The sequence below is a fragment of the Thamnophis elegans genome, chromosome 12, assembly GCF_009769535.1.
Source record: "Thamnophis elegans isolate rThaEle1 chromosome 12, rThaEle1.pri, whole genome shotgun sequence".
NCBI classification, from domain to species: domain Eukaryota; kingdom Metazoa; phylum Chordata; class Lepidosauria; order Squamata; family Colubridae; genus Thamnophis; species Thamnophis elegans.
The window spans coordinates 6445789-6465686 of NC_045552.1; the positions used below are offsets into that span (position 1 = coordinate 6445789).

General features: G+C 38.2%; 1 protein-coding gene across 1 annotated transcript; it reads left to right on the forward strand.

The window, feature by feature from the left end:
* Nucleotides 1-13042: 13042 nt before the first annotated feature.
* On the forward strand, nt 13043-19898 carry LOC116516209 (phospholipase A2 inhibitor and Ly6/PLAUR domain-containing protein-like). The gene is made up of 5 exons (XM_032228632.1): nt 13043-13134; nt 15722-15771; nt 18489-18641; nt 19082-19234; nt 19486-19898. The coding sequence occupies exons 1-5, from the start codon at nt 13130-13132 to the stop codon at nt 19650-19652; spliced, it is 528 nt and encodes a 175-aa protein (XP_032084523.1). The 5' UTR covers nt 13043-13129; the 3' UTR covers nt 19653-19898.

Below are 19898 nucleotides of genomic sequence, written 5' to 3' on the forward strand. Positions count from 1 at the left end.
CAAGCCAAGTCCAAGATATCCAAGGTCTGCTTACTGAAAAAGTCTCCAATAATTTACCCCTTATGAGAACTTCAGTCTGAAAAGTGCATGTAGTTCAAAATTGTCATCACACAGACTGCAAGCACAAGCATACCAATGGGCTAGTTAGATGAAAACCATGGGTCCATTTCAGCAGCCCTCCAGACCTCTCTCACTTTTTTCCTTGCAAATTTAATGTGTGCTTCTCTAGGCAATCGGTGTCTTCTGGCATAATTTAGTGCTTACCCTGTAAACATCATTGAACTCATTTAGTATCTCATGCTTGTCTCTTTGTAACAACTCTGCTATTATTTCTGTCATTATCATTTGTAAATCTTCCTCTTTTGTTTCTGTTATGTTTTGGAATCAGAGATAAAATGCCGCACGGTCCATTTCCAGATGGATGAAGGAGTCTTCTAAGTCTTTGTTTGATGTTTTCATCTTTTTTTCAACTAGCTCTAGTTTCTTCTCCATTTGTTCTGTTCTTTTTTCTACCACTTTTATTGACTATTCACTTTTTCCCAGTGTTTGTTGTATTATTCCCATTTTATCATCTAGTTTCTGTATATCATATTTAACTTTATTTTTCATTTCACTCATCTCTGTTCTCATTTCATTCATCTCCGCTTTCAATTCACTGCGGTTTTTAATTATTGCCTCCTGAAGGTTGATCATGGTTTCTTGAATGGCTCGCTTGAAAGGCAGTCGATACCATTATTGCTGGACTTACAGTTGTCTTTTTTCTGTCTTTCAATGATGTTGTTGTGATACTCTTCATCTCTTTTAAAATTTTATCTCGTTCTTTTAATATAGTGCACATGTTCTACCAACGTTGCATCCAATATCTTAACTATTATTTTATTTCAACTTAACTTCTTTCTATCTATCAATATTCTTTTTTTCTTTTTTGATCACAGTCCTAAATTTGCTATTAATATATTCTGTTACACTAATTACTACTGATAGTATAGTATATTTGCTTTGCTGTTAAGTTTGTTGTTCTTTAATTAATTACTTTTAAAAATTTTTTAAATTTTTTTTAAAGTAATCCCTTGATTTAGGTTATTTTATCTATGTTAATCCACAATCAATTATCCTATAGCAATTTAAGAAATATAAATATGTCTGTATATGTCTTTATATATCTCTAAATTATTCAATGACACCAAACGAGTCTTTCTGTTGTTTGCAAAGCAGTTTTACCCTAAGGCTGAAGGGACAAGGGAGCTGGTGCCAAGCCTTAGAGGGACCAGGTTCCACTCTTTCCTCATTCAACCAGCTACTCTTTCCCACATCTATCCATCATCCTTTCCCTCCCCCACACAGCTCATGATTCTGGACTTTCTTATGGAATGGTCCAAAAAGTTGCAGAGCTTAATTTATGTGAATTCTTGCCAAGTGTTGTGCTGCAATCCAGTACAACACAGATGGAAAGCGACGACATTGAATTCAGGGTGATTTACAATCAACAGTTTCTAGGAATGGCTGGTTCTTTAAGTCATATGTGTCTCCTATCTCTGTGAGTGGCAAACTGGCCTCGATGGACAGAGTAGACATGTTCAACTAGGAGTGTCCCCAGTTTTTCAGCCCATAGATAAAGAGGCTAGAGAAACGAATCTGGAGGACATTCTTCTTTCATCACATCTTCCTGGAGAATGACAGAGTTGGAAGGGACCTTGGAGGTCTTCTAGTCCAACCCCCTGCTCAGGCAGGAAACCCTATGCCACTTCAGACAAATGGTTATCCAACCTCTTCTTTAAAAACTTCCAGTGCTGGAACTTTCACAACTTCTGGTGGCAAGGTGTTCCACTGATTAATTGTTCTAACTGTTAGGAAATTTCTCCTTAGTTCTATGTTGTTTCTCTCCTTGATTAGTTTCCACCCATTGCTTCTTGTCCTGCCTTCAGGTGCTTTGAGAATAGCTTGACTCCCTCTTCTTTGGGGCAACCCCTGAGATATTGGAACACTGCTATCATGTCACCCCTAATCCTTCTTTTCTACCCAATTCCAGAAGTTGTTCTTCATATGTTTTATCATCCAGTCCCCTAATCATCTTTGTTGCTCTTCTCTGCACGTTGGGGGGACCAAAACTGGATGCAATATTCAAAGTGTGATCTTACCAGGGCATTATAACCCAGTACTAACACTTCACATAGTCTTAATTCTATCCCTTTGTTAATGAAGCCTAGGATTGTGTTGGCTTTTTTGGTGGCTGCAACACACTGTTGGCTCATATTTAAATGATTGTCCACTAGGACTCCAAGATCCCTCTCACAGTCATCACTATGGAGCCAGGTGCTTCTACTGCCTGATCACACTTCCTCCTAAAAAGTTACCAAAATGATCTCAATCCAATGGTGATTTTGATCTCATTTCTTACCCCAGTAACTACCCATTAATCGATGGGCATTACTGACACGCAAACCCTCTGTTAAACATGGGGCCCATATAATTGTCAATATGACAAATTGCCTTACTCATTTGGATGGATTCTGTACAGGTTTTCCCTTTCCCCGACTTCTTGTGTAAAATGATGTTGCTCTACTCCTGTGTATAGTATTTGATTGTCATCTCCAACTCCCTTTCCACCTACACAGCAGAATTCTTCCAACTCATCCTCCACAGTAGGCCAATGCCAGCAACTATAAATGTCTCTCACTGCCTTCCCTAAACACAGTCGATCCATAATGTCTGCTAGAATTTTTGTCTTGTGCTTCCTGTCTTCAGTCATCTCAACAGGTAAGTAACACCAGTGGTAAATATGTGAGGTAAGAGAAATCTGGAAGCATTTGGACTAAATTGTGTTTAAGGATTTGCCCAAAGTAAGGAAGAACTTCAATTGTGGGTTCTCTCAGGGAATCTCCCTATTTCAAATGATCACCATAAGTTGAGGACTATTTGTTACCTTATATTTCAGAATATAAGATGCACATTTTTCCCTCAAAAAAGAGACTGAAAATCTGGGTTCATCTTATACACTGAATACAGCATTTTTTTTGCCTCCCAAATCCCCATCCCCTTCTCCAAAATGACCATGCAGAGCCTGTAGGAGGCTTTCAGAGAACTCCTGGGGGCTGGGGAGGGCAGAAACGAGCAAAATACAGGCTGGTTTTTTGCTCAATTTTGACCCCCATCTCCAAGCCCCAGGAGCACTGTACAAGTCCCCTAAAGGCTATTCATGCCTTTTTTAAAAAATGGGTGCATTTTCATGAAAAATGGGCCTCTTTTGGGAGGTTTGCAGAGTGCAAAACCTTTTTTTTATTATTTGCCTCTTCAAAACCTTGGTGCGTCTTATAATCCAGTGCATCTTATACTCCGAAAAATATGGTAAATATCTCATTACAGATCTTGAACACTGCTAGAACTACAGCATGACTGATTAGAAGTTTCCTTTCTTTCTTCCTTTTTTTCTTCTTTTATTTGCAGGGGCATCTTTAAAATGCCAGACCTGCATTTCCAGCAGGGGAGAATGCAGAAACGAGGACATGAAGATGGTGGAATGTAAAGCAAATGAAGGACATTGTCTTACACTTTCCTTTCGCAGCACTATGAGTGAGTGAAATGCACTTTCAGTCTTAACGATGTTTGCCATGTTCATCCCTTGGTCCCCAAAGCATCAAGGGGTAATTTGTAGGTGTTGGTGGGAGTCACAACAGACATTTCACTGTACCTGGGCTGTTTCCTACGTCTAGTTGCCTTTTACCCAGGAACAGAATGGCTTCTGTCAATCTTATCATACTGCGCCTCATTCAGCTTAAAAAGAGGAAATATTCCCTTTCTCCTGGGTGAAGTCAAAAGTGTTGAAATGCTCTCCAATAGCAATAGCACTTAGACCTATATATTCCTTCACAGTGCTTTACAGCCCTCTCTAAGCAGTTTGCAGAGTCAGCCTCTCACCCTCGACAATCTGGGTCCTCATTTTACTGACCTCAAGGACGGAAGGCTGAGTTGATCTTGAGCCCATCAGGATTGAACTCCTGGCAGTGGGCAAAGTTAGCCTGCAATGCTGCACTCTAACAGGAAAGGAAAAGAAAGGAAAGGAAAAGGAAGGGGGAAAGGGGGCAAGGGGGAAAGGGGGCAAGGGGGAAAGGAAAAGGAAAAGGAAAAATCAATTGCCCTTAGACTTATATTCACAGCTGTTTACAGCGGTTTACAGAGTCAGCTTATTGCGCCCAACAATCTCGGTTCACATTTTACCCACCTGAGTCAGTCTTGAGCCTGGTGAGTCTCGATCTGCCAAATTGCAGACATCCGGCAGTCAGCAGAAGTAGCCTGCAGTACTGCACTGTCACCACTGCGCCACCGCAGCTCTTTATGGCACCTCTCCATGATTTCCATTTCATCTCAGGATATCCTGGAGGGAGAAGCATGAGATGTATCTCTTCCCCCCTCCCTCCCGCCCCTATCCTCAGGTGAAACCCTCTCCAATAATCAGAACTGATCATCTGAAGCATCTGAACTTAAACCTTTAAATTGGAAGGCTTGATGTTTTTATTTCTCTGCTACCTGCCCTAATGAGGTTTTTGTTTTTGTTTCTTTTGATTAAATTTTGCAGACACTCCTATGCTGTCCTTTACTTTCAAAGGCTGTGCAAGAACTGACCAATGTACCAAAGGTTATTATAGCGGCACATCGCTAGCCGACAAACATGAGCAGAAGAGAGTAGCATGTTGTGAGAGTGACGGCTGTAATTGGGGACCTCTTCCTAGTAAGTAACCTGAGATTAAAATGTCCGTTTTAACAACCAGCAGCAGTTCCTCCGTGTGAACGAGTAACTTCTGATCCCTTTTGGCACCCTGGATGTTTAGTGTTGGAGGGATCAACTAGCATGAAAGTCCTCAGAAAGAACGTGCAGCTAAAAGCAGAACAATATAGCTAGAAAACGCCATCCAGCATCAGTGCAACGATCGGAGTTCTTCTGCAGGTTTTTGAGCAGAGAAGATTGAAAATGCCCAGCAACTGGGCTATATGATGATTGACCCATGTGACTGGTGACTTTGCAGCAGTGGTGGGCTGCAAATTTTTAACAACCAGTTCTCTGTCCTAATGACTGGCTGGGTGGGCGTGGCTGGGTGGGTGTCATGTGACTGAGAGGGCATGGCCAACCCTATGTCGCTTGTGTGGGTGGTACCTATATGGGACAGGCAGGGCCACATCTAGGCACTCGATTGGGCTCTCAATACCTCAGAAAGGAATTGTGGTTGTTAAAACTATTTGCTAACTTCGAAACTTCCTCTCTGCAGTACTACGACATAATGACCTTAAACCGAATGGGTTGACCTGTCCGGGAGCTTATGAAGAAAATGGCTCCTCTATAGAAAATGGAACTGTCTTGTGTCTCGGCAATGAGGTCCAATGTTTCAATGCGAAATTCCAAATGCGTGCATGTAAGTACCTCATTCTTTATCAGTTTATCAGTTTATCAGTTTGAGGAGGACTTGGGGAGGAATATTTTAGACACCAAATAAAATTAAGCATACAGGAAATGAAGGAAATTTAAACAGTGCAAAGTAAAACCAAATGGGACTCATTCCTTGGGAGAATATTTCGGTCTTTGGCAGTGTTCAGTTCTCTCTTTTTTTTAAGGACGGAAACAACAAGAAAACCTTTCAATTAAAAACTTGAGATAGATTCCCCCCCCCTTAATTAATCAAAGGGGGGAAGAAACTGTCCAAGTCTATTGGCTACCCAACATCTCATCAACTCCTTATGTCAAGCCAGAGGTGAGTTGCTGCCAATTCGGCCCAGTTCAGCTGGAATTCAGGCCTGGGTGGCAGAACCAGCAGTGACCCACACCGGACACACACAAACCCCCAAACTGCTTCCCTCACCGCCGCTGATGTCGCTGCCATGTTGGATTTTAGTGACTGCACGTGTGCAGTTCACTGTAAATTGCCCTGCAATTTCCATTGAGTAGTGCAGGAGCAGCGCACATCTGGCAAGCGTGAGTGAAGCGATTGTGCACGAGTTGCGAACCAGTAGTAAAACCAGCAGCAACCCATCCCTGTGTCAAGCCTAAATCTGACCGGGCTGTGGGATTGTTTATATCCTGGGTCAGCTTGACACGATTTGGAGCTGAAGGGCAGGAGAGCTGAGGTGGATGGAGTCTTCGGCCAAAACAATGTAATTGTTTTGATGGATGCATCCATGATGGATGCATTACTTGGAACCTGATACCTTATTTACCTCACAAGGAAGGGAAATGTTCAACAGACTTTCTCTAGATGACCGGATGTATACATTACGTTCATTAATGTATCTCAGTGTTGCACCATTAAAAATGAAGAGAAAACAAAATGAGGATAATTTAGTAAAACAAATTAGGGACCAGAGTCAAATGCATATAAAAAGGTTACATGATATATTGATAGAAACAGATTCTGAAACAGAGCTAGTAAAAGACTGTATGATAACATGGGCACAAAATTTTGAAGAACCAATATGATGGAAACATGGGAAAAGATATGGGTAAGAAATGTAAAATTTATGCAAGCCCAAAACTTGATAGAGAATTTTTATAAGATGTTTTATAGATGGCATTTATATCCTAAAAAATTAGCTTGTATGTATCCGAACTTACAATCTAAATGCTGGAGATGTGATTGTGCTGATGCTATGTATTATCAAATATGGTGACATGTAAAAAAGTCAAAGCATTTTTGATAAAAATATGGTGGATTACTCAAAATATTCTTAAAAAGAGGATAAAGTTTACTCCTCAGTTATTCTTGTTAGGTATAATTACAGATTGTACAGTTATAGAGACTAATTTGATTCTGAATTTAACAACGGCAGCAAGATTGTTGGTGGTGCAGTACTGGAAGAAGAAAGAATTGCCTATTCTTCAAGAATAGACGTTAAAAGTAACAAACTTAGCAGAGATGGCTAAAATATCAGCATACCTCAAGGACCATTCAGATGAGAAATACACGTTGGAATGGAGAAGATGGACTGATAATATTCAACATAAATATGGGACTAAGAAATTTCAGTTAGCTTATGAATGAATGAACAAGGAATGTTACAATTTATCTAAAGTTAGCTTTACAAAAGGGGAGTTAAAGTATAAGCGAAGGTACGATGCTAAAGTTAGTTAGCTTATTTTAATGTATGATTGCTAAATGTTTATACTCTGTATTTGCTCTGGGAGATTGGGGGGAGAGGATGTGGGATTGTGGGGGAGGGAGGGAAGGGGAAAGGTATACAATTGTAAAACTTTTTAATAAAAAAAAGAAGAGAAAATTAAGAAAGTTTTCCTAAATGCTTCCTTCTCCCCCTTTTCTTCCCCAGTGGCAGCATTCCCTGTAACAATCAATGTCAAAGGATGTGCAACTCAGAATGTTTGTACTTACCCAAAAGGAGAAACGGAAACGGGGAATGGATTACTTCGTTTCAATATTGAAAAATTAGAATGCCAGAATCCTCAGGGAATGGAAGGATGGAATGCCTTTTCAAAAACAATGGGGTGGGGATGGAATTAAGGGCTTAATCCAAAGAGCCGTAAGAATTTGGGATCAAAGACACTCGGATTCGAGATTACAGTTGGTGATTTGAGTTGGTGATGGGTGGTGATGGGGTTTAATTACTATGCTTGGATTTTCCAGCTCACTGTGAGATTCTTTCTTAACTTTCAACTGCCATTAAGATGGCATCAAGTGAGTAAAAATTGCCTGAATAGTAGTGGCAATACCTTTTAAAGCTTATTTTCTTACAGCCACGAAAAAGAAGGGTGAGGTGGAGCAGGGAGAGACTCAGGGGCAATAGTAAATGTGCTTCCTTTATCCTCTATCCTTTCTCCTTTGAAATGTCCAATCATGACTGCATTCACACAACAGGCTTAATCAGGTCTGTTACAAACTTAAATCGGTGTTCTCATATGTGTAATTGGTGTTTAAATAGGGCTAGGTGGCCGACCATATTCCATGATTCCATTTGATTAGCCCATATTGCAGTTGGGCAAACAAAGGAAATGGAATAGCCATGTTGTGAGTAAATACAGCTTCTGTTTCTCACTGACCAAGACCGAAGAAATTGGAACTAGGTGCACAATTTGATTCCATGCCCAACACTTCCCTTCATGTTTCAGGCTGGGTGTTTAGCCACAGGTAAACTACTCCTAGAGACAAGGGTGTCAGGCCTGCAATTATATTCCTTTTAGAATTTTGGCCTGCCACACTTTCTCTTATTTCATTATGCTTTTTCATTACTGTAGTAGTTGGGAGTGGGGAATAGAAAGGATTGTGGAATGTATTGTTGTCATTCTTTTCTAGAAGACCATGGTCATCTTTTGTCTCCGCATTTTTGCACCTGACTGGAAGCAGCTGGGTGGAAACGCCAGTTTGGAAGAAGAAGTTTGGACCTTGTGATGGATTGTGGGTGTGGGAACATGAACTTTTAATTGGGTGGGATTCTAATGTAATTTCCAGAATTGGGATACACATATTTCCTAAGATGTCTGATTTATTAAATTGGAACTTTAAGAATCATTTTGCCTTGGACTCTGATTTAATTCTACATGATACTTGGAACGCTGACAAAGGGTTTGCCGGCCTTTCTCAGTTCTTTGGTAAATCAAAGTTAGAAGAACTTGTCTGACAGTCTGTAGAAATTCTCCGTCATCCAGGTGATGGTTGTCCCAAAGTTGTCAGGAGGCAACTGGACTTTATTGTTTTTTTCTTTTGCTGTATTCTGCATGAGTCAAAAAGAGGGCTGTCAAAATATCTATTGACCCCTCACATCCTGGACATAAATGGTTTCAACTCCTACCCTCAAAACGCTGCTATACAGCACTGCACACCAGAACAACAAGACACAGGACAGTTTTTCCCCCAATGCCATCACTCTGCTTAACAACTAACTCCCACAACAGTCAACTAAATTACTAACACTGTGCTCCTATTTTTCTTCTCTTCCTTTTAGTATCTGTCTCTTCCAACTTATTACAATAACCATGTTGCTTGTATCTTTCAATTTATATTGTTTTATTTGTTTCCTAATGCACCTTGACTAAGTGTTGTATCTTTTTATTCTTGATGAATGTATTTCATTCTCCTTAAGTACACTGAGTGCTTATGCATCAAAGATAAATTCCTTGTGTGTCCAATCAGACTTGGCCAAAAAGAATTCTATCTATTCTACTTTGCTTCTTATCCATCTTCACCTCTGACAGGATAATTCTTCCATTCCCCATTATCCTGTCAGAACTGAAGAAGCTTCTTGAAGGAGAAGCAAAAAATCTTCACCAAAAAAAAAACAAGGAAGTCCAGTTGCCTCCTGAAAAAAGTACCTTTGGGACAACCTGTCTGAAAGGGGAGATGTAAGCAGAACCAACAGAGTAGTAGAAGAAGGAGGCAGGGACCATAGAAGATGACCAGACAGGCAAAGCTGGGAGTTTCTAGGAAAAATCAGAAGCAAGTATCAAGAATGAGCAGCCCCACTAGAAAGGACCAGACCAAGCTGTGTCGAGAAAAAATCCCTGGTGCAAACCTGCACATGTTGGTTGTGACATCCACATTGTGGCCAGCAGCAAACAATGCCACTGCTCCCATGTCGCACAGGTTCTTGGTAGCACATCCTCTGAAGGCAACCTGCTGGTCCTTGAATGCTTCTAGATTAGAAGGATGGGAGGAAAAAGGATGAGTCAGGTTGAATGAATTGTGAGAAGAGACTTATATCCATTGGAAGAGACCGTTATAGGCCTAGAATGGTTGCAGCATCCTAGCTCATGTCATCACAAACTGGGACCAAACTGGGAAAATAATAATAACACCCAGTCCCCAAAGTAAGAATAAAGCGGCGATCTTGACACTTATTGGACTGCTATTAGAAGATTTCCTGCTCTAGTTAGTAATGAAGTTTTGTGGATTGAAGTAATTGCAACCTTTCCTGTCTCCCTGCTTGTAGTCTATGGACTGATCTTCTTTTTCTATTTTTTCCTTTTTACTACCTTTTTTTTGGTTGGCTAAATTAAACTTATTTTCTTACTTCAACAATTTTTTTCCTTTTATTGGTTAAAATTATATGAAAGATATTTAAGGGAAAGCAAAAAACAAAACAATTGACTAATTATTGAATCTGCCACCTGGAAGCCAAAGTCTGAACTTTGTTTCTGTTTTGGTTACAATGTATCTTTTGTTCTCCTTCACTTGGTTTCACTGACCTTGCAATGGAAGGGTTTGGAAAAACTTGAAAAGCACGAACCTTGTTTTTGTTAGTGCTTCTGGTAAATATTTTGGCAAGAGAAGGAAAAAGACAAGCAAGAATAAAAACTTTCCTATTTTAAAAAACCTTGAAAGAACTGGTGTTTAAGATTCAAAATAAATACAGACACACTTCCTAAAATTTTGACAGGCTAGAGTGGCAGATTCCTCTTCCTATTTCTTTTCCTTTATATTTCTTTGCATTTTGAAAAATGGATCAATATTCAGAGGCAGAAAATTTAATAATCCAAAACATCCTGGCTGGACTTCAAAATATTGCAGAAGGACTTAAGAGATTTGACAAGAAATGGGACAATTTATGGGGTGCTACAGTTAAAGAGGAGGGGGTTGGAGCCCCAGAGATTAAAGAAGAGAATGGAAATATAGAAAATAAAGACAAGATGTCAGATGAATCTATCAATGGACTAAATACGAGCGAAAGTGAAAAGAAGGGAAGCTGGAAAAGTGTTTTTGACAACTTGGAGCCTTTCTTTCAACTTCAAGATGTAGGAGGGAAAAAAAGAGTTAAAAAAATGGAACTAAGAAGACAAATATATTCAGAAACAAGTTTGATAACCAAAGTTAAGCCTACGTTAATAACAATTAAAGAGTGACGAAATTACATGAGAGATCCTTCAAGCTACAGAGTGCGGCGAGAAATGATAAATTCTGAAAAGATTCTAATAAGAGAGATGACACAGCTGCTGGCGAGAGAGAAAGATTTATTTTGCTACTGGAAGGACACTGGTTGATAATGCCAATTGATGATAAAATTAGTTAATTTTTGATGGTTAATAAGTAGGGATTTTAGTATTTTGTAGACTCTTATAGATTATTATTGAATGTTTAGTTGCTAACATGTAATATATCATGATATTAACAATGAAAGGATAACCTTAATTAGGATAAATAACCAGGCCACAAATTGCAACTGAGATCTGGTGGAATGATAAAACCTATAAATTTGTGCTTTAGACCTTCTGATGAAGCTATAAATAATTTGGATTAGAATAAGAGGTGATGTGATGTAAATAGCAAACAACTGTTTTTTTTCCCTTTCCTTCTCTGTCTTTCTCTAATTACAATAATAAAAGGGAATGTTAATGCACATCTTGGAGATTTTCAATTAGAAATTTTAATTTGGAGTAGAAATGGCAAACAACTGGTTTTTTTTCTCCCTGTCTTTCAACTATAAAAACAAAAGGGAAGGTTAACATATACTTTGGTGATTATGAATTAGAAATGTCAATATTTCTTTCTTTTTTCTTTAGATTGTCTTAGATTTTAAATGGTCATTTCGTTAACACATATTAATAGATTGCTCTTTAGAGATTGTTGCTTTTTGCGTTTGTGGAGAGAAGAGGAGAGAAAAATGTAAATAACCCTTAGTTAACTATAATAATAACAAAGATATGTTAGAGAGAGGAAATATAAGATGTCCTACTAATTGACTTTATTTATTTTTTTAGAATATGTTGTAAGGATATAGAGATATGGCATATTGACTGGAACTGGGGGAAGGGAAAAAAAATGCCAGCAGGCCGCTGTGTTTTTGAAATCTTGAAAATTGTGAATTGGTGATAGTAAAATATATAAATTTTTAACATGTACAACCTAGACTGAATGGAATATATGTGATTGTGGACAGAACGCACGAAATGTACTTGTGACCAATGGATACGCTTTCTACAAGATGTAATGACAGATGATGGTTTGTTTTGTGTGTGTTTTTTTGTTTTGTAATAAAACTAATAAAAAAAATTTATTAAAAAAAAATGCAGGAGAAGCAGAGAAAGTCTGAGCAGATGGGAAATTAGTCAAGACCTGCAAGCCATCGGAGAGGTGTTATTTTCCCAGTACAGTTAAAGCAGTTTATGGTAGGGTGGATAAAAAGTGATGCTTTTTTTAAAAAGTTCTTTTTTAATGGGTTTTTTAAAAACTTTAAATTGGATTTTTTTAAATTTAAATGGGAGTTTTTGATTTTTATCAAATTTATTTTAATAAAATGCTTTTGGAGAAAAACAAAAATTCTAGCAGACATTATGGATCGACTGTGTTTAGGGAAGGCAGTGCAAGACATTTATAGTTGCTGGTGTTTGCCTACTGTGGAGGATGAGTTGGATTTCTGCCTGGATGGTCTCTTGTGACGAGCCGAAGGACAGAGAATAGAAGTAGTGATCTTCCCATATTTGGGCATACCGGGGGTTGTAAAAATCTTATATACATACATATATATATATATATATATATATATATATATATATATATATATATATATATATATATATATATATATAGAGAGAGAGAGAGAGAGAGAGAGAGAGAGAGAGAGATAGATATAGATAGATATAGATATAGATATAGATATAGATATAGATATAGATATAGATATAGATATAGATATAGATATAGATATAGATATAGATATAGATATAGATATAGATATAGATATAGATATAGATAGATAGATAGATATATTATGCACAACTATAGAATCAGAAAAAGGTCCAAAACAATCCAAATATATGAATGTAGGAATTAAGGTGAAACACAGTCAGGAGGGGCAAAGGATACAACAGATATAGAAAATTATAGTAGGATATAAATTCACCTTTAGAAGCTAAACTAAGCTTTGAAAAAGCAGAGGAAGATGTAGAGATGTAGTAAACAAGAAATCATAGCCCCATTTGGCTGCCGAGCAAAGTTTATTTTGTGTATATTTTCTAAGAACATCGCTATCTTTCCTAATGGAATTTGGCTTCTGCCCTGCCTGAGTTTGCTATCTCTGCTAGCCAATCATTTCTGACCCTACATTCCACCTCCAGCAGCTGATTCTTCACAAACGTTTCCCCAGTTGCAAAGCTGAGCAGTAGGTGGCTTCAGGAAAGGCAGCGGAGTTGACTTCTACCAACATGAGGGCAGCTGGAATTCTTTTTTTTTTTTAAATTATTTTTATTTTTTGTTACACAGACAACAATGGGAAAGGGAGAGGATGGGAAAAAAAAGAGGGGGGGAGGGGAAACCCATCTTCACATACAATATGTCGTTTAATCACAGGTGCATCCCTACTAAGTTTATACATCCCGTATCTCTCTATTGTATATTTAATAAGCACCACAATAAGCTAGGGTTTAAAAAACAAAAAACAACAAAATAAAACAAGGGAGAGAGGGGAAAAAAGGGTGGGGGGAGGGGGGGAGGCCAAAAAGGACAAAAACAAGGTCCAAGAAGGAAAGGGGGAAAAAAAGGGTGGGGGAAGGGGGGGAGGCCAAAAAGGACAAAAAAAGGTCCAAGAAGGAAAGGGAAGGGAAAAAAAAAACCATCATCACATGCAGCATGTCGTTTGATTACGGTTGTTTTAACATCTACATCTTCAAATAATGTTTACCATCTCAGATATTTCCTCTAATGTAACTAAAGGTCTCATTTTCCTTCTACCATATATATTCAGTTAACATTAGCATTGTTTTCCCCCAGAGAATATACTTCTATTCATTGTTAATCTTGCATTTCATACCTTTAAACAGAGATCTTATTCCTTCATTGTTCAACAAGGCATCGCTGCCTATATATACCAGTTTTCATTTGTTCCCCTATTAGAATTGCCTTATCAGCAGCGAGATATCATTATAATAAGTTCTTAACCTTATACATTATATCACCAGACCTTATATTAGTACTTCCTTATATCATTGTTGAATTATTTCACAGCATAATTATATCATCATTTACTTTTTCCAATTAAGGCATAAGTGTATCATTTTTCATTTCCAAAATTTTGTTTTTTTCCCCTTAGCCATTGATAAAACAAGTCCCATATCTTATAAAATTGTTCATCCTCTTGCTCTCTAATTTCAAATGTCAATTTACTCATTTCGGCACAGTCCATTATTTTTCGAATGATTTCTTCCTCTTTTGGTATTGTTTCATTTTTCCAGTTTTTTGCAAATACAATTCTGGCTGTTGTTAACACATTTACAATCAAATATTTTAAGTCTTTGTTGTAGGTTTCTGGTAAAATTCCCAATAGAAAGACCTCTGGTTTAAAGTCTATTTGTTTGTGTATCATTTTCTCCAACCACATGTGGATTTTAGTCCAGTATCTTTTGGCTTCAGTGCAAGTCCACCACATGTGGTAGTATGAGCCAGGTATCTGGTGACATTTCCAACACTTTTCTGATTTATTCTTGAACATTCTTGCGATTCTGGTCGGGGGTAGATGCCACCTGTAAAACATCTTATACAAGTTTTCTCTATATGCAGTAGACATTGTCATTTTGTAATTTTGAGACCACAATTTCTGCCAATTCTCTAAATCAATCCCATACTTAAAATTTTTCCCCCAAGCAATCATAGTTTCTTTAACTTGTTCTTCATGCAATTTAAACTCCAATAAATATCCATATAGTTTTTTAATTACTTTTTCATCAGTACCTGTTAGAATTTTGTCTAGCTCAGTCATTTTATTATAGAGACCTTTAGTTTTTCTATCTTCATTATATCTAGATTGTATCTGTACATATGAATACCAGTTCATTTCCATCCCTTCTTGCTTCAACTCTTGACTAGATTTGAGCTCACCCTCTGTATTCAATAATTCTATATATCTAACTGTTTGTTCCTTTTTATGTATTATCGGATACGAGAATGCTTCAATTGTTGATGTCCAGACTGGAATTTTTAAATAATGTAATTTTTTTATCTTTTCCCAATTTAACAACAACGCCTCCCTTATATAATGTCTTCTAAAATAACCATGTGGTTTAGTTCCCTTATACCATAAGAAAGCATGCCATCCCAACAGCAAATCGTGACCTTCTACGTTCAATAATCTAAAGTTGTAGTTTACAGCTTGTTTTAGTCCGTTGTGGCGTTTGTTAATTACTAATTGTTAAAAAAAAACATCAAAAGGGCTAAAAGGCAACGAAGAAAAACAAACAAAAAAACCCCCAGATCTTCAAAGCACTTTAAGTTTGAGATTTAGTGCCCCATTCGATTCAAAGTTAAAGATATCGACAACAAAGAGAAGGAACGCAAAAACCGATTCAAATTACAGGAAAGTCCAGCCCGGCTTCCAGGAATTAAAAAAAAGGAACAGAAAAATAAACTTCCAAATGGCAAACATTTATCACCGCCGCTTTTCTCACTTATCAGCCTTATTTTAAACTAAGTTTCCAAATTTAGAGTGTTCTCTTTCCAACAAGAAAAAAGGATTTAAAACTCACATCAAACGACATGTTCATATTCAGCTCTCTCTCTGGGCCTTTGCAGTTGCAGTCGGCATCGAGCCGATCCGGAAGTCACTGGATTAGGAAGGCTTTCCTTAGGTTCCCAGAGATTTTGCGAACATCTCTGGGACCACTGGAGTTCCCCCCACGTCACTGTCTCTACGGGACAGCTTAGATTCAAACGAATCCTTCAAAAAAGACTCCGGTATAGATGGTCATTCAGGAAATGCCTGAAAGTCCGTCTTCTCACTGCTAAGCCCCGCCTTCTTCCTCCAGGGCAGCTGGAATTCTTGTCCTCTGCCTCTTCTCCTCCATCCTGTCAACAGGTAAGGAATTTAATTTCCTTGAAACTGAGATATAGAAACTTCAGGAGACTTCAGGAAAGGGGTGGAAGACAGGCAGGTTGAGGAAGCCTCTGGTCAATTGTTCTACTACAGGTCCATTTGTTCTGTGGCCATCTGAAGTTAGAACAGAACTGAAAAAAGTGATTTACAAATGGTCATAAAACTTTCAACAACGGCAGTATTCCCACAGCCAGGTATCAAATTTTGGGCATGAAACAGCTGGCATGTGTTTATATCCGTTGCATGTCTTGGGACATATGATCTCCATTTGCAACTTTCTTGACCAGGAGCATCAGTAGGGGAAGGCAGATTTGTTAAACAGCCATGTGATTCACTTAATGACTGCAGTTATTAACTACCATGAAAAGGTTGTAAAACTGGGCACAACTCACTTAACAATGTTACTTAGCACAAGCTCCAGTCCCAATTGTGGTCCTATGTCAAGAACTACCTGTAGTAGCTACCTGTAGCAGGATCAATGATCATTTCTTCAGAATATCAAGAGAGCCAATTTGGTTTAATAGCTGAAGGTTTTGGATTAGGACTAGGGCACTATGAGTCTAGTCATTCATTAGGAACACAAAGTAGGCAAGTGAAATTCGACCATTGGGCCAAAAACTAGGCTGGTGACTCTTTCTCTCAGCCTTAAGAAGATATCTATTGGAACAACACATCTAGAATGTGCCCAAATCCTGCATCACCAGGAATCAAGAGTCAAAGCTGATATCAATAATTATTAGGAATACATAGACATTCAGGATTCACTTCCTGCATCCAAAGGGCTTCTTCAGAAAATTAGTCTGCAGCATAAATAAAAAAGATAAGACGATCCAGTGTCATATTAAAATGTTGGAGGTCTGAGAGGAAGCAGATATCAAAAATTATTCAGAATTCATAGACATTGAGAATTCAGGTGCTTGCAAATAAAATTTTGTTTTACTGTACTTGGTAATAGTTCTTTAGGTAAGTGAAAGTTAAGTTTGTTCTTAAACATGTCCATGACTTGGTTTTTGCACCATCAAGGAATAACCTGCCCATGTTTCTCACTTTTATATAATATGCATATATTTATTAGAACACAGAACCGAGTTAGAAGGAACCTTGGAGGTCTTCTAGTTGAACTCCCTGCTCAGGCAGGAGACACTAGATTAGACCATTTCAGACAAATGACTGTCCAGTCTCTTCTTACAACCTCCAGTATTGGACCATTCACAACTTCTCAAGGCAAGCCGTTGCACTGATTGATTGGTTTTATTGTCAATAAATTTCTCCTTAGTTCTCGGTTGCTTATATCCCTGCTTCTTATCCTGCCTTCAGGTGCTTTGGAGGATAAGTTGACCCCCAATTCTAGTGGAAGCCCCTCAAATATTGGAACACTGCTATCATGTCACTGCTAGTCCTTCTCTTTACTAGACCTACCCAATTCCTGCAACCGTCCTTCATAAGCTTTAGCCTCCAGTCCCCTAATCATCTTTGTTGCTCTTCTCCACATATGTCACCCATTTCACTGTCAAACAACAGTAAAATGCTAACATTTAGCATCTAGGTTGTACTAAAATGTGATTGTTTGGGACATTCCTTCAATGACTTTTCTTGAGAGTTCAGTGAGAGACAGTAGGAGAAATCCAATGTTATTTACCAGATGCAATTTTTAAACATTGGTGAATTGACATGTACAAGGGGACCAGAGAGGACAAGTTGTGAAACACACATCCTGACGTAGCAATCTACACTTTGTCCATTTGAATGTGCATCACAAATTTCAAGGTAAACAGAAGGAGTTTGGATTACTTTGTCATCATTCTGCAAAAGCTCCAGATTCTGCAGTTGCCTGTGCTTATATGTTTCTTGGGAATAAATAAATCTTCAATGATGTCAACATCTATATGAAAGACAGTGAGGTTTAGTAGCACAGGTAAAATTTACGAGCCAGTAGATCAACATTCTTGTCGTTCCTCAGTTGCAGAAGTTTAACTGGTTAGTTAATATCTGCAGGTGCAAGAACTGGAATATTGGGATATGTGCTGGGTTGGAAGGAGGAAAACACAGCCATGGAAGTTCACTCAAAAGTTTGGGTCAGTACTAGAGGTGGGTTCCTACCAGTTCACACCTATTCGGTAGAACCGGTTCATCAAATCTACCAAACCGGTTAGAGGAGGTTCCACCAGTGAATCCGGAAAGCAGGCCACACCTACAGAAGAGCTTCCAAACTTTTTTGAAACCCACCACTGGTCCTTGGATATGATTATTCTACACTATCATGCTCATATTTATAAAACTCAGTGCCTCTGTGAAAGGTAAGGATGACTACTGCGTTTGTGGTGCAATCAGAACATTGCATGTGTTGAAGTTGTTTTAACGCAAACCGAAGATGCCTTTTAAAAAACAAGTTTACATCCTATTCTTTTGCATGCCAGTGCTGTGTGAGAGGTAATTTAAGGTGGTTCTGACAAGTGACGTCGGCATCTTCATATCCGGTCACATGGGCAGCAAGCCACTCCCACAAAGGAGGCCACACCCACAGAATAGGTTCAAACAATTTTTGAAACCCACCACTGGTCGGTACAACATTTCTTAAAGTGAAATAAACACAGGTATTTAGCTATTTCTTCCAAAATAAAACAGCCAAATGAACAAGTTTGATATGCAATTTGTCATTTTCTGCTGAGTTCGATATTTTTTCTAATGCCCTTCTGCAGCCAAAAGTCCAGTGAGTTCAATTATCAAGGAATGTGCAACCCGTGAGGCGTGTCTGGATGGCCTCTACAGCACCACAACAGTAGATGGTAGATTTAACATAGCTAGAGGTAACTGTTGCCAAACCGATCTCTCTAATGCAGAACCGCTTCCGTGTAAGTATCTACACCTTAATACAACCTTTTCAAACTCTACCTTTTTGAGCTTCAATTGATGGACTTAGTTCATATAATACCTATCACCTACTCCAAGCTATAGACCTTGAGCGACATACAATAATTCAATGAAAAGAAACATTACTATATGTAATTTAGTTACATGTAATATGTAGTTCTCCAGTTATGACCAAAATTATTCTATCCATTATGAACTAATGTAGAACCACTTCTGTATAAATATCTACACTTCAATACACTCTTTTCCAACTGCAGCTTTTTAAAAAACTCTTGCTTGTTGCAAAGAATCTTGGGTTCCTTGATTCCATCCGAGCTGGAATTGAACTCAAGTATGTGAAAAGAATGTCAAGTTGGATAGACATTTAAAGGGTTAGTGGTGATCATGAAACTTTGCTAACTGGAAAATTTGCTTCCTCCAGTGGAGAATTATGAAGACTTTCAACCAAATGGGTTAGAGTGCCCAGGCTGCTTTGCACTAGATGAGGATTCTTGTGAAGCCAATCAAACTGTAGCCTGCGTCGGCGAACAGGATCAGTGTCTTACCATAACTCATACAAAAGTAGCAGAGTTTTGTGAGTAGACATTTCCTTCCTTCCTTTTTTCCTTTTATTTATATAGGAATATGATCTATTTAGAGAAACTTTATTAAACATTTAATAAATGGAAACCAGATTTGCATCAGCTTTTTCAACGATCTTTATGGTTTCATAAAGGTCACAAGAACATCTAAGCCAAACAGTGGAAATAACAAGGAAACAATATGCATTACTTTGTAATATCTATGCTATAGAGTCTCATCTGCACCTTTTCTTCTTTTTCTTAGCCTCACTTGGAAGTTTGTCTGTGAAGGCCACTCTCCAAGAATGTACGACAAAGAGTTCATGTTCCGTCCGTCAAGGATATTCTAAGATGGCTGGTGGGCTGATTCACTTGAATGTCACCATCCTGGAATGCAGAAATGCATCTTCTTCTGAACCTGATCATCAGTGATTGTTGGGAAGAGCGAACCTTCTTTGCAAATATTGGGAAATTTGTAAAAAATTGGAAAATTGGAGATTTAATAGTGAATTAAGTAGAGATTGGAATAACAGATGCTTGTGAGTCCTACCTGAGTCAGTAGCGGGAAGCTAGAAATTTGGGTCAAAAATGTTGACTATCATGCTTTGAGACCACAGCTCAATAAAATAAGTGTTTTCCACAGAATCATCATAAAAATAAATTGCTATGACAAAGAAA